Source organism: Diuraphis noxia, unplaced genomic scaffold (genome assembly GCF_037042655.1).
Source record: "Diuraphis noxia isolate RWA-SAM2 unplaced genomic scaffold, SU_Dnox_SAM2 contig0001, whole genome shotgun sequence".
Taxonomy (NCBI): domain Eukaryota; kingdom Metazoa; phylum Arthropoda; class Insecta; order Hemiptera; family Aphididae; genus Diuraphis; species Diuraphis noxia.
Window position 1 is genome coordinate 1,978,848 of NW_028301711.1, and position 14,130 is coordinate 1,992,977.

Below are 14,130 nucleotides of genomic sequence, written 5' to 3' on the forward strand. Positions count from 1 at the left end.
AACGTCACCGAACGTTGTCTCAAAGATCGAAAACAAGGCAATTTACATTGGAATGACGCGGTGCAGATGTAAAGTGCATAGTTCCCTCCCGCAGTGTTTCAACTGCCAACAATATGGCCATACTGCCACTAGGTGCGAGCAGAAAGCTCCGACCTGCAGAAACTGCGCAGGGGCGCACGACTCGCGCACCTGCAAAGAGAGCACGCTCAAATGCGCTAACTGTAAGGGACCGCATAAAGCGTCCAGTGCGACATGTAAGGCCAAGGGACAGGCGACTCGGAACCTGCTCAGGCGGACGGACTTTGGTACTCAATGACCAAGTCCCTGAATATAATACAGCACAACGTCAACAGACAACAAGCTGCTAGCCTACAGCTTAGGGACTATTGTGACAGGACGAAGGCTGACATAGTCCTGATCCAAGAACCAATCACGAATAACGGCCGCACCTTTGCTTTCGAGAACTGCAGGCAAACAGGCTTCAGCGAAAATCCAGGCGCAGTTATAGTGGTACTAGCTCCCTGGCTGAAGATCATCGAGCTCACAGCCCTCTCTAGCCAGCACATTGCAGCAGTTAAAATCGCGGAAGGTCAAACATCATGCGTAACAATAGTGTCGGCATATTTTAAATACAACATGCCGACACCAACCTTCACCGAAAAACTTAGGTCAATTCTCGAAAGTGAAACGCGCACAATCATCGGCGCAGATGTGAACGGGCACTCCACGCTATGGCACTGTCCCGCCGGCAATAATAGAGGCCGCTATGTGGAGGAACTAATCGAGGACTTCGACCTCACCGTAGTAAACAGACCAACCGCACTGTATACATATGACCGAGAGGGAATGGGCAGGTCGAACATCGACGTCAACCTTATCGACACCCGCAATGAAGACCTTTGTCAGCAATTGGGCGGTCAGCGATGTAACCGACAGCGACCATAACGTCCTGAGTTACAAGTTAAGCTTACAAGGCACTGGTACGACCAGCCGGGAGCCCCGACGTTTCAACGTTAGAAAGGCCAACTGGGACAAGTTTGCACAGAGCCTCCTCGCACGGAAGGGTGAAATTGACAACACGTCAATAAGTACGAGAGCCAGTACTTTAATAACGGCATTACAGAAAGCGGCGAAAGACTCCATGCCCACCAAACCGCGACAACGCCGCGCGGGAAACCAACCATGGTGGACACAAGAGTTGACGGTCAAAAGAAAGGAGCTTGCCAGAGCTAAGAGATCGGGAATGAACCGCACGAATAGGGTAGCATACAATGCAATTAGAAATAACTACCTCGCAGAAATTAGACGCGTCAAGGCAAACGCATGGCGAAATTTCGCTAATGACATTAACGTAAACAAATGGGGCAAGGCCTTCAAGTGGGCAAAGAACGGACACAAAACGAGATCAATGCCCTCTACCCTACAAAAAGAAAACGGCGATCATACGAATAATTTAGACGAGACAGCGGATCTGCTGCTAGGCACGTTCTTCCGCGTAGATGATTTGGCTAATGACTATAGCTTAGAGGGACCACTAACTCCATACGGAAAACTTGACGTAGGGAGGGTGAAGTCGGCCATCTGGAGGATGAGCCCGACCAAAGCCCCAGGTGCTGACGGCATTACAGCTGGAATGCTGAGAAAAGCCTGGCCGATCATCGGCGACGAGATCACGGACCTCTTTGATAGGTGCTTAGAGGAGGCCACTTTCCCACAACCGTGGAAACAGGCCGAACTGATGGTTATACCAAAATCTGGCAAAAAAGACATGACAAGCCCGAAATCATATAGGCCGATCAGCCTCTTGCCAACGCTGGCTAAGGCCCTGGAAACCTTGGTTATCCAGGACCTTGAGCAGGAAACACATCTCAATGATTATGACCAACAACACGGTTTCGTCCCTGGACGATCAACAATCACAGCCATGAGAGCTATGTACGACTGGACATTAGATAGCAGATCAAGACACATAATCGGGGTATTTCTAGACATTACCGGGGCTTTTGACCACGTTAGATGGTCTCCGGTGCTGTCCAAATTAGACACGCTTGGGGCCTCGCTAAGAACAATTAAAATGATAAAAGGTTATCTTGACCGCAGAACGGTAAACCTTACACTGGAAGGCAAACAATACCAGAAACAAATAACTAGAGGATGCCCCCAAGGGTCGCAGCTGGGTCCTACACTATGGAAAGTCGCGATGACGGGCATTGGCGACATCCATCTTGATAATCAATCAAAGACAGTATGGTACGCGGACGATATAGCCCTACTAGTCGGTGCTGCTAGACCAGACACAGCTTTTAAAAAGATCGAAAAACACTTAGACCAGCTAATAGCGTGGGCACGTGCATATGGACTAAACTTCTCACCAGCGAAGAGCCAAATGATGTCGGTTAAGGGCGGTTTAAAACCTGGCTATAAAGTACACTTTGGGACTAGCCAAGATGCAGCCAGCATAGAGGCAACCAGCACAATAAAGTACCTGGGCGTAGTACTGGACCCCCGAATGAGTTTCTGGGATCACATAAAGTCACTCAATAACAAATCAAAAGACCTCTACAGCAGGCTCAGAAGGATGACCTCGGCAAACTGGGGCATGGGCCGGCGGGCGGCCAGGACGATATATGAAGCAGTCTTCCTCCCACGCGTCGCATACGCGTCGGAACTCTGGTGGGAAGGATGCCTGTTAAAGAAGAGCATAAGCGCACTAGGCAGCATGCAGAGAGACCCCCTACTTGCGATCACGAGCTGTTACAAAACAGCATCAACGAACTGCCTTTCAGCCGTGGCAGGCGTGATGCCGCTGGATTTAGAAATCAGAAAAAGCGTAACAAAGAAAAAGTACAAAGAAAATGAGATCACTCTAGACGAATACGAAAGACAAGTACAAGACCTTATATCGATCTGGCAAGAGAGGTACGATTCGACGGACAAGGGTGAATGGACCAAGTTCATGATCCCAGACTTAGCCCGCAGATACAGCCTGCCATTGGAGCTCGATCATTATACATCGCAATTCCTTACAGGACACGGCGACTTCAAATCAAAATTACACGGCTTTAAGCTAGTCAATAGCCCTAATTGTGAATGCGGCAACGGATCCGAAACTGTACGTCACGTCCTCTTGGCGTGTAAAAGAACTGAAGAGTGGAGGACAACTCTGGTCACTACCATGCACGAAGAAGGCGCCACATGGCCCCCTCGACCCGGAGAATTCCTCTTAAGCAAAAGAACTTACGAAGCCCTACGATCATTCAACAAAAATAGTTTGAGAAACAGAATAGATAGGTAGGACCTACTAGGGTCAGGACGCCACCTCACTACGAGGTGAATGGCACAGACTCGGGGTTGCCCGGGTGAGCGCGCAAGGTGTAAGTGGCACAAGCGGCGGGCTTCGCTCGAGCGCGTCCTGACCGGGGCGTGCTCACGCGTCAGGGACGTGGAGATACGGCCCTGTTGCTGGGGCCGCCCAGAATTCAGCAACAGTACTCCCTGCTTGTCGTAAGAGGCGACTAAAAGGGAACTGGCCAGCCGGGGCCGGCGTCTGGGACGCGGACACACCGAAACCTTCGGGGACTAGGGTGTTGGAGGTTCTGACTGCGACCTCATGAAGAGCGAGTCGATCACTTCGGTGATGCCTCTGGGAGGCGTGGCACAGGCTACCGAGCCTCTAACTCGGGGGTCGCGACCACCGCGCCGGCGGCGACCGCCGCTGGTGAGGGCCCACCGTGAGCCCGAGGTACACGGCCCAAATCTCGGTAGGATCACAGCAGAGGCTTTATCGCCGACGAAGCTCGGTCCCACCATCCAACCATTGATGTGCTGACCCAACGCGGAGCGAGAATGGTACTTCGGGATGTGGGGGGGCCCCGCGGCGCTGAGGGAATTGGCGTCGTGCCCCCACACGCCGGTCGCGTTGCGGCCTCGGTCGCTGCGCGGTCGGTGGCGGATTGGTTTCGGAGTGGCTGTTAGCGGGACCTTGTGGTGAAAGACCTAGCTTGGTCTAGGGGAAAGTTGCCGAGTGAGATTACTCCTTAGCGCCTACCCAGCCTACCGGTGGGGCTATATGCACCGGAGGTTGCCCGTAACCAAAAACGGGAAGCGATGAGGATAGCTCGCGGCCCGACCAGGGTGGCGACGGGCACGTGCACGCCTTAGCCGACGGTACGGGCGCACTCTCTCCCGACTTCGGTGGGAACGGGTGTGCGCCCGGTGCTCGTGGTCCTTAGACGACGTGCGGCCGGCGGCCGGGGGGTAACACCACCGTTCGCCGACCGTAGACCTCCACGGCTCTCGACTAGCGCACAGCGCTAATGTGAGGTCCGTGGTTGTAGCCGCAAGGCACCAAACCCGGGAAACCTCGTGACCTAATGCGAGGGTATGCGTGGTGTGTGTATTCGCGTCCCCGTCACCTGTGTAGGTGTAGGACACGGGTCTCTGTTGCCTTTGTCCCTACACCTGCGGCTGCCCCATGAGCCGGTTGTTGTGGAACACACGTGTCACCGGTGAGGTGAGTGTGTTCAGTGGTGGGGGGGTGGTGTAGGTTGGGGGCCTGTGAACGGGTGTCGATAGGCGTTGGAATGGAAAAAATTTTCGTTGCAGGTTGTTCTGTGTGTCGAACTTCCGTACTACGCGCTTTTCGGTTGCGTTTATTTTTTCCATGTGTACTACCGATAGTGTGTGTTGATGGGTGGTGGGGTGGTGATGAGTCGATGGGGGGGATTAGTCCGCGTCGACTCCCCCGCCGTTTCCCGACCTGGTGGGTCGGTGTGGGCACCTACTGTGCCAATGGAGTTCCCCACAGAACTTGCATGGCCCCGGTGGCTGGTCATCAGATGAATTGCCAAAATATTTTTTTTTTTTACCGGGGGTGCTATTTGTGGGGTGTCCGGTCCCGGCCCCTTCTTGGGCTTAGGCGTCCAGCGTTGTGTGGACGGGTCGGTGCTGTCCGTTGCCGGATCCAAAACGCCTGCGATGCGTCTCAGCTCGCCGAACGTTTGTGGTCGGTGCAACCGGATGTGCGTACGGAACGTGTCGTGTGCTAACCCGGCGATAATACCTACCAATTCCGATTCGGATAGGCCGGTGGTTACGCGGCGTGCTAGCTGATTTTTATTCAACACGAATTCCGTTAGCGACTGTTTGGGCGTTTGTCGTGTTGACACGATGTCGGCGCGCAATCGAGACTGAATTTCGGCGTTATTAAAATTTTCATAAAATTCGTCCCGAAATTCTGCCCAGGATAGAGTGGCCTGATAGAACTATACCATGTACTCGCCGTTCCTTTTAATTGCGGTTCGACCGCCCTGCACCAACCCGCGGGGTGTATACGAGCTTGCTCCAAAATTGACTCGGTATTACCTATAAACCGTACGGGGTCCTCGGCCCTTGTCCCACTGAACTCGGGTAATGAAGCTCTTGGTGTACGCAAGTCCTTGTACGGTATTAATACCGACCGTTCATGTGTGCGTGCTTCGGATGGTGTATATTGTGACGCGGATGTTGTGTGACCCGTATGTGTGTGTAAGGTATCGCGCGCGAAGAAAGGTCGGTCGTTCGCGGCGGGAATGCGGCTGGCGCTCGTTTTAGCGTCGCCGTCATTGTACACACACGGTCCTGGCCGACTGGTAACTGTCGTGTGCGCGAGTTGTTACGTGTGCAGGCGACGGGTGAATGTTTATCCGCGGGACAGTGTTGTTGTGTATACTCCGTTCCACGAGAGAGTGCGACTGGGCGGCGACCAAAACGTGTTCATTTCCGCGCATCCCCACCACATACGTGACAGGATGGTCTTCGGTCGGCATGTGTCGTTCGCCGTCGTATGATTATCGAACGACGCTGTTACAATATACAGAGTGGTTACTAATGTAATATTATTTATTATCATTACATGTTTGTTATTCCGTGCGGTTCAACGTGTAAAATTTTCAAATTGTATTTTTTTTATTGTGTTACCTACCTATTCAACTATTTATAATGGCTGATATTTCACCTGTAAAACGGAATCGTCCTGGAAAGGTAAGTGTTTATATTAAATAATATTTTACAAAAAAAAATTGTTTTAATTATTTATGATGTCGGAAATCACTCATCGTAATTTCTTTTTACGATGATATTATTATTTGTTTCTTACACAAAATACATAATCTATCTATTAGATAGTATTCAAAACGGTCTATAAAACAAACATATTTAAAATAAATTGTTTTATCCTAAATATTTATTGTATTACTAATTTTTCGTATTTTTTTTTAGTTTGTTGGTTCACGTCAAAAAGAAATCATTGTCAATTTTTACAAAAATTTAATGTTTGAACAAAATCCGGGGAAGAAAATAAAAAACTGAAGTATAAGGAGATAGTCCAAAAAATTTCAAAAATGAGTGGTCTTGGATTAAAATCGGTGGAACGTACGTTGGCAGAATATAAAACTAAAGGGACAGTTTCATCGCCGAATAAAAGAAAAATTAGAGAAACAATAATTCACAAAACGGACGATTTTGACCAAAACGCCATTAGACAAAAGGTGCACAGTTTTTGGTTTAATCGCGAAATACCTACTTTAAAGAAAATATTAGTTGCCGTAAATGAAGACATCAATTTGCCAAATTTTTCGAAGACATCTCTACACAGAATTTTAAAACACCTTAACTTTCAATATATAAAAAAAAATCGGAATAGTGCACTTATCGAACGAAACGATATCGTGAGTAGTATATATTTGTATGTTCACAGCCAGCTTTTCCACGGTAATTTTTTTTTTTCAAGGGGAAAACCTAACCTAACCTAACCGGGGGAAACACATTTACCGCGTAACACAATACGGTGATTACACAAGATTGTCCACCTATTTGCGCCTTACACAAAAATATTTACCGTATCAACTATTTTTCCCCGTTTTTTAAAATTTTTTCAATCAAATATTTTTATAAAAATTATATTTCAAGTAAAGAACACAAATTATTTAATAAACTTTTTTTATTTTGTTCAATAAAATTACACAAGTTTTCTTACTTCTCTAGTAAAAGGTACATATTCTACAATACGATCATGAATTAACAAACAATAAGCAGTTACACCTGTAAGAGATTCCGATGCTTCAATTTCCAATTGAACATCCACTGCTGAGGCTGTTGCCGAATCATTCTGTTTTGAAGTATCAATAACTATAATGGGTGCGTTCGATAGAAAAGTAGATGGACTCAATATAGGGTTCCGTATACTTTTTTCGTAATACGATTCTTGAAACGATGTATACATATCATATAATAATGTAAAATTATTTTTTGAAAAATCTAAATTCAAATTATCATACGGATATGCAATCGAGTTTAGAAATACTTTAACGTTCGTTAGATTACAATGGTCGAATATACTACAATCTTTTGTTAGTGTATTTTTACGACCTTTTTGTAATCCAATTATAATAAATCGTGGTTTTTCTAATTTTGAAGCGGTTTTCAAGTTCCATACTACTTTTTTAGTAGTCCCGAGTTCAGGATATTCAAAAGTTTCAAAAGATCTAAAAGGAATAAACAAACTTTTTTCTTTTTCTACAAGTTTCAATAACTTTAACCTTTCTTCATCATCAACAGTAATATGCGGAACCTTCCAGACTATTTTATTTAATACAACTTTACCTGAAGCAGCAACTATATCACTTTTAAGACTTAACGCATTTAAATCAGTATGACTTCGAGTTAATATTAATTCCAATCTTGAATTCACTAATATTTTTTTATAATCTTCAAACAGTCCTAACCAATATTTCAATAGAATGCAAGCACTGAATTCACCTTTATCGTTTGTTAATTGTGTTCCATTTTTCAAATTCCAGCCAGAATTTTCGTAACAATTATAGTTATCTGGTGTACCAGATAAGTATCCTTTCAGCGAGCTTGTGATTCCAAGAACACGTGTGCTATCTACTTCTATTCCATTTATTTCTAATCGTATTTGTTCGAAGAGGTATGAATAACCATTATTACACAGTTTCACTTTATCAGGTTCAGATATTGTTCCTTCTAAAAAAATAAAGCTCTCGTGTAGATACGGATAAACATCTGTTTGCTGTACTGATATTCGTATTTCATCATTATTATTAAACGATGTTGTGTACGGTGTATATGAATGATATTCAATTTTCGTTATTTTAGAATCCGTCTCGTACCGTGAACTTATATCTAAAATATCACTTTCAGGCATTTTGTTTTAATTGATAACCTAGAGCTTGCAAAATTTTTTTATTTTTCAACGTCAATTTTTTTACTTTATTTGATGTTACCGGTACCACTTTAGTCTTATGACTAGTTGAACTGATCTGAAGTAGCGGATTTATATTGAATTTTAATCCCATATCAAGATCCGTAACGTTTAATATGTAACACGATTGTCAATGCCTCACCAAAATTGTTAATCAATTTATGATCTTGATCAACTAACTGAACGGTTATCGTATCAATATTTGTTTTATTCAATTTGTAATATATTAAATTTGACGGTGACTGTACTACTTTCGATCCTAGCGTTTCACTAGGGAAAAACTCATAAATCGAATGACTTTGAAGATGGTTGTTGAATGATCCTTGAGCTATATTACACATTACTTTTATAGAATTAATTGTGTTTAAATTCATAGGTTTTTCCGATCTATGAGTAGATAAGAGTCTTTCATACTCTGGCTTATATTCTCGTTTTTCAAAACCCAATACAGGTGCCATGCTATGTGCAATCTCAAAGTGTAGTATTCCATTACATTTTATATTTGATCTGAAATCGTTAGGATCAACCGAAATGTCACATGTTAACTGAGTTTTGAATTTTTCATTATAAATATTTATTTGTTCCTTAACGCGATGCTTAATATCTTTAATTTCATAACATCCCTCTTCCAGTTTAATATAACACCACATACGATCATTATTATTATTATGATCACCTACTTCTATAGCAAATTTATTATTATGTTTATTGATATTCGGGAATGAATTAAATGTCTGCAAACATAACAAAGCAATTTCTGAATCTTCGTAAAGGTTTATAGACGGAAAATAATTTGCAGATAATGTGGTTTTGTCCCCGGTTAAACTTAAAGTGACTGACTCGTACATTCTAATATCTGAGATATAAATTTAATAATGAAACTAGTGACGCTTAATATGCAGAGCAACTGTCAATGTCTCATTAAAGTTATCGATCGGATTATTGTTTTGATCAACTAACTGTACAGTTATTGAATTAATGACTGTTTTGTTTAATCTGTAATATATCAAATTTGGTGGCGACTGAACTACTTTCGATCCAGTTCTTCCACTAGGGAAAAACTCATATATTGAATTACTTTGAAGTTGATTGTTGAATGACCCATGTGCTATATTACACATAACTTTTATAGAGTTAATTGTGTTTAAATTAGCAGCTTTTCCCGAACGAAGATCTTCATGTAATGGTCCATAGGTTCTCTTTTCAAATCCAAAAACAGATGCTATACTGTTTGGAACATTTAACTTTAGTCTTCCATTGCATTTAATGTATGTTCTAAAATCGACGTGATCAATAGATACGTTGAATGTTAGCTGTGTTCCCCATTCATTATTGAAGTGATATAACTCTTTCTTAATTTTGTTGTTAATATCTTCAATTTCATAACATCCTTCTTCCAAAATACATATAAACGTTTTTTGTTTATGCGCATGATTTAATGACGGAATTACATCTATCTCCAGTCGGTTATTAGTTAAATTTATGTTTGGAAATAAATTTCGTGTTTTCAAATATAACAAAGCTATTTCCGAATCCTCGTAAACGTTAAGAGGTGGGAAATAATTCGTGGATAATAAAGTTGTGTTTCCAGTCAAACTTAATGTAACAGATTCATGCATAATAAAAATTCAAGACATAAATGTCCACAGTTGAATGAATTGAAATCTTGATAGTTAGAATAATTATATATTATTTTATACTCTTTAAAATAGTGTTGTAATTCAATTGGTGGAGGTAAATCACCAAAGCTATCAAAATATACTACTTTATCTTTATTTTTATGAAACGCTACCCAATGACTTCCATTACCTGAAGATATATCTAAGTTTAAAATACCACATTCATTTACATACGGTTTTTTAGGTAAGTTATCACGTGAAAACACTCCACGGAAATGATTGATTTTCAACTTTGTTATACATTTTATAATATCTTCTGACGAAAGCGGTCTGTTAGGTAGCGTATTTAACAGTTTTTTTTCCATACCTTGTTTTTGTTTAAATTTAAACCACTACCTTTTTTTCTTTTTGAATTTTGAATTGCATTATACACACTAGCACCTCCAGACATTAAGCTACCAAGTGCTGACAATCCCGCAAATATAGGTATTAAGGGAATTACACCTCCTGTTTGTCTCGGTGGTAAAATCAGTCTTTTGCTACCATTTTTTTTCTTAGACATTCTTTTTTTCTTTACTGCTATCATAAGATTTTTTATTTTTGTAGCACGTTTCTTTTTATAACCCATTCCTATTTTTCTTTTAGCTTTCATCGCGTTTGTTACTGCATACGCAACAATTTTCTCCTTTTTAGGAGTATCTATAGCTTTAAATCTTTCCCAAGCACGATTTTCTAACACTTCATCAGCTTTATGTCTATCGTTTAAATTTTTACTAGATGCATACGCAATATCGTGATCACGACAAGCAGTATCCAATGGATTTATTCCTATGTCACCACGATTTAATCTTTTTTTTAATTTTGTACCTGGCCCACAAAACTGATAACCTGGAACATGAGATTCAAACGGAAGACTATTTATAAGAGAGTTTACAATACCTTTACCAGTCTTTTTCGATTTACACTTTCGAGTTGAACGCATCATCAATAACTGAATATAAAATAAAAATCTTTGAGTATTTATAAGAAAATGGATTTAATTGAACAGAAAGATAAATTAGAAATAATAAACGTAGATGTACAAATATCGAAAAAACCATCAAGACATGGTTCGTTATTACCTGATACTATACGTGCTATATTAGTTGGTCCTAGTGGATCGGGTAAAACAAATATAATGTACAATCTAATCACACATGAAAACGGGTTAAGATTTGAAAATATTTATTTATACTCTAAAACCTCTAATCAAGAAAAATATGTTTTGTTAAAAAAAATAATGGATGATATACAAGGTGCTAATTTGTTCATATTTACAAACGCAGATAAAGTTATAAAACCTAACTTAACTAAGAAAAATTCTATTATAATTTTTGATGATGTAATATGTGACTCACAGTCTGTTATTAGAGAATACTTTAGCATCTGTAGACATTCAGGTGCTAGCTCCGTATTTTATTTAGCACAAACATATTCTAAAATACCAAAACAGTTGGTAAGAGATAACTCAAACTTTTTAATAATTCTGAAACAAGATGACATGAATTTACGTCATATATTCAATGATCATTCGTCGACAGATATGGATTTCTCAGAATTTCGGAAAATTTCTCATTTATGTTGGAATCAAAGTGATTATGGGTTTATGGTTATTGATAAAACTCGAGAAATGAATGAAGGAAGATATAGATGTGGTTTTCATACGTTTATTAAAATAAAATAATTATATATATATAATATATATATAATGTAACATTGTTATTATCTACATAGTCTTGCCAGTGGTCATACGATACAGTAATATTGAGTTTATTATTTACTATGAACAAAGAAAAAGTTTTGCTGAAAAATTTAATAATATCAAAAAAAAATATTAAACGAAAAATAATGGAAATGAAACGTGGTATTATAGATTCAGATAACTATTTCCGTGAAGCATTTAAACCAATAACTGAACCACTCAGTACAAAAATAGAAAAAAATACATCGTGTAACTTACAACTAGCTGATTATAAAAATGCAGAAACCTCATACACTAGTGGAGAAAATGAAGATGATGAATTAAATTCGACATTTGTAAATTTTTTTGAACGTCCTAAATCACAACGTTATGATAAATCTTATGGTTTACATTATGATAGAACTAGTGATTCTTACAAAATAGGAGATTACTCTGTAACTTTTAGCCATGGTAACTTACAGCTGCTTAATAAATACTACCCATGGACATTAGGACTACAGTCTTTATTATGTGAGAAAGAACCAAAAAATACAACTATACAAGATATGGAATCTTATTACGATATTTTGAAAACTTCTCGAGTTCATTTAAAAGCGGATGGGAAACCAAAAACCTCAAAGTTTCATAAATGGGCGACCGTTGTAAAACCTCTCTACGAAAGAATGAAAAATGAAGAAAAACAGTTAAACGAAGAAATAGTTAAAATTAATAACTCTAGAGCTCCTCGGATAAGCTTTAAACAATTAAACGAACATTTATCTAGTTCGAGTGCTAAACGTAGTAACGTTCATAATAATACAACCATAACAAATGAACCATTTGATTTTAACCCTACAGCAAACAGTTCTATGTCTGTAGATCCTCCAGTTGAAAAGATGTTTAATTTTACTGCATCACCACATGCTAAGAAAGGTTCTGGTTTATATAAAGATGTAATACCTCAAACACAGTTAGTTTATTATGATGATCCAAATGAATTAGTAACTAGATTAAATCTTTTAACATCATCACAAAGAGTTGGTAATACTGGCGTTAGTAATGAAATCATATCTATTTTAGAAGAATTACGTGAGAGGAATATTATAGTATAATGACAACCTTAGAGAATATAGCTAATGAGCTACATCGACCAGCGAGAAAAATATTTCCTAGACGTAGCGTAGTTACACGGTTTAAAGATGATCTCTGGCAAGCTGATTTAATAGACATGCAGTCACATTCTAGACAAAATAAAGGTTTTAAATTCATTTTAATCATAATTGATACATTTACCAAGTATGTATGGGTAGAAGCATTGAAAAATAAAACAGCGGAGGAATGTACAAAAGCTATGTTTAATATATTGAAAAAAGCTAATCCAAAATTGTTACAGACAGATAATGGTACAGAATTTTATAATAATCAATTTCAAGATTTAATGAAAAAATATAAAATTAAACATTATAGTTCATTCAGTGTCATTAAGTGTTCAATTTGTGAACGTGTAATACAAACTCTTAAAAATAAAATATATAAACATTTTACTGCAACAGGTACATGGAATTGGTATAATACAATATCAAAAATTATACAAAACTATAATAATACAAAACATAGAACAATTAAATGTACACCAAGTGAAGCTCGAATGGATGCAAACAAAATTAAACTTAACACACATACAAATATCAAAACATTATACAAACCAAAATTTAAAATTAATGACAAAGTAAGAATATCTAAATATAAACATATATTTGATAAGGGATACACAACAAATTGGACAACAGAAATATTTACAATTTCAAAAATTTTACATACAAATCCAGTAACGTATCAATTAAAAGATGAATCGAACAATATAATCTTAGGTGGTTTTTATGAACAAGAAATTAAATTAACTGATTTTCCAAACACCTTTCTTGTTGAACGTGTTATAAAAAAAGTTGGGAATAAAATGTTTGTCAAGTGGTTAGGTTTTGATACAAGTTATAATTCATGGATAACGTTGTCAGATATATTAAAATAAAATTTTATATTATATTATTTTTATCATATTATTATATTTTACCTTTTTACTGTTTTTCTTTGATAACAATAAAAATTTGTTTATTTACATGAAACATTTAACAATTAAAACATTATATAATACTGATAGATAGCGCTTTTTGTTTATTTCGATTGCGGATATATAAAGTTTTTTAATTTATAGTGGCCATAAGCCAATGTATTAATCCCATCATCCATTATATAACGTTTATCATCGTTAGCACTAAGAACAAGCTTAGTCATAGTTTTCGAATGGACAATATGTTTATTGGATTGAATAAAATTCATTTTTCTATGAGTTTGTTTATCCTCAACAGTTATATGGTTTATAAATGCATTTAATATATCCATGTAATTTTTAAATTTCATGTGATTTTTAATTATATACTTTTTTACACCTTTTGCTTTTTTTTCCTCAACACTATGTACAGTTTTATACGCATATAATTTCGGTCTTAATGAGACAAATTCTTTTAGAA

The 14,130-nt window shown here is 38.9% G+C and overlaps 4 protein-coding genes across 4 annotated transcripts; 2 read left to right on the top strand and 2 right to left on the bottom strand.

The window, feature by feature from the left end:
- Window positions 1-8,336: 8,336 nt before the first annotated feature.
- LOC149059261 (uncharacterized) lies at window positions 8,337-9,119 on the bottom strand. The gene has a single exon (XM_089217636.1). It carries the CDS (start codon window positions 9,109-9,111, stop codon window positions 8,359-8,361), a length of 753 nt encoding a protein of 250 aa, XP_089073762.1. The 5' UTR covers window positions 9,112-9,119; the 3' UTR covers window positions 8,337-8,358.
- A 1,109-nt stretch (window positions 9,120-10,228) lies between these two features.
- Window positions 10,229-11,160, bottom strand: LOC149059262 (uncharacterized). Its single transcript, XM_089217637.1, has one exon. The coding sequence runs from the start codon at window positions 10,865-10,867 to the stop codon at window positions 10,229-10,231; it is 639 nt and encodes a 212-aa protein (XP_089073763.1). The 5' UTR covers window positions 10,868-11,160.
- LOC149059263 (uncharacterized) lies at window positions 10,913-11,555 on the top strand. The gene is made up of 3 exons (XM_089217638.1): window positions 10,913-11,045; window positions 11,202-11,377; window positions 11,463-11,555. The coding sequence occupies exons 1-3, from the start codon at window positions 10,913-10,915 to the stop codon at window positions 11,553-11,555; spliced, it is 402 nt and encodes a 133-aa protein (XP_089073764.1).
- Window positions 11,556-11,703: 148 nt separating this feature from the next.
- Window positions 11,704-12,783, top strand: LOC149059264 (uncharacterized). Its single transcript, XM_089216273.1, has 2 exons — window positions 11,704-12,400; window positions 12,461-12,783. Exons 1-2 carry the CDS (start codon window positions 11,704-11,706, stop codon window positions 12,712-12,714), a joined length of 951 nt encoding a protein of 316 aa, XP_089072399.1. The 3' UTR covers window positions 12,715-12,783.
- The last annotated feature ends 1,347 nt before the right edge of the window (window positions 12,784-14,130 follow it).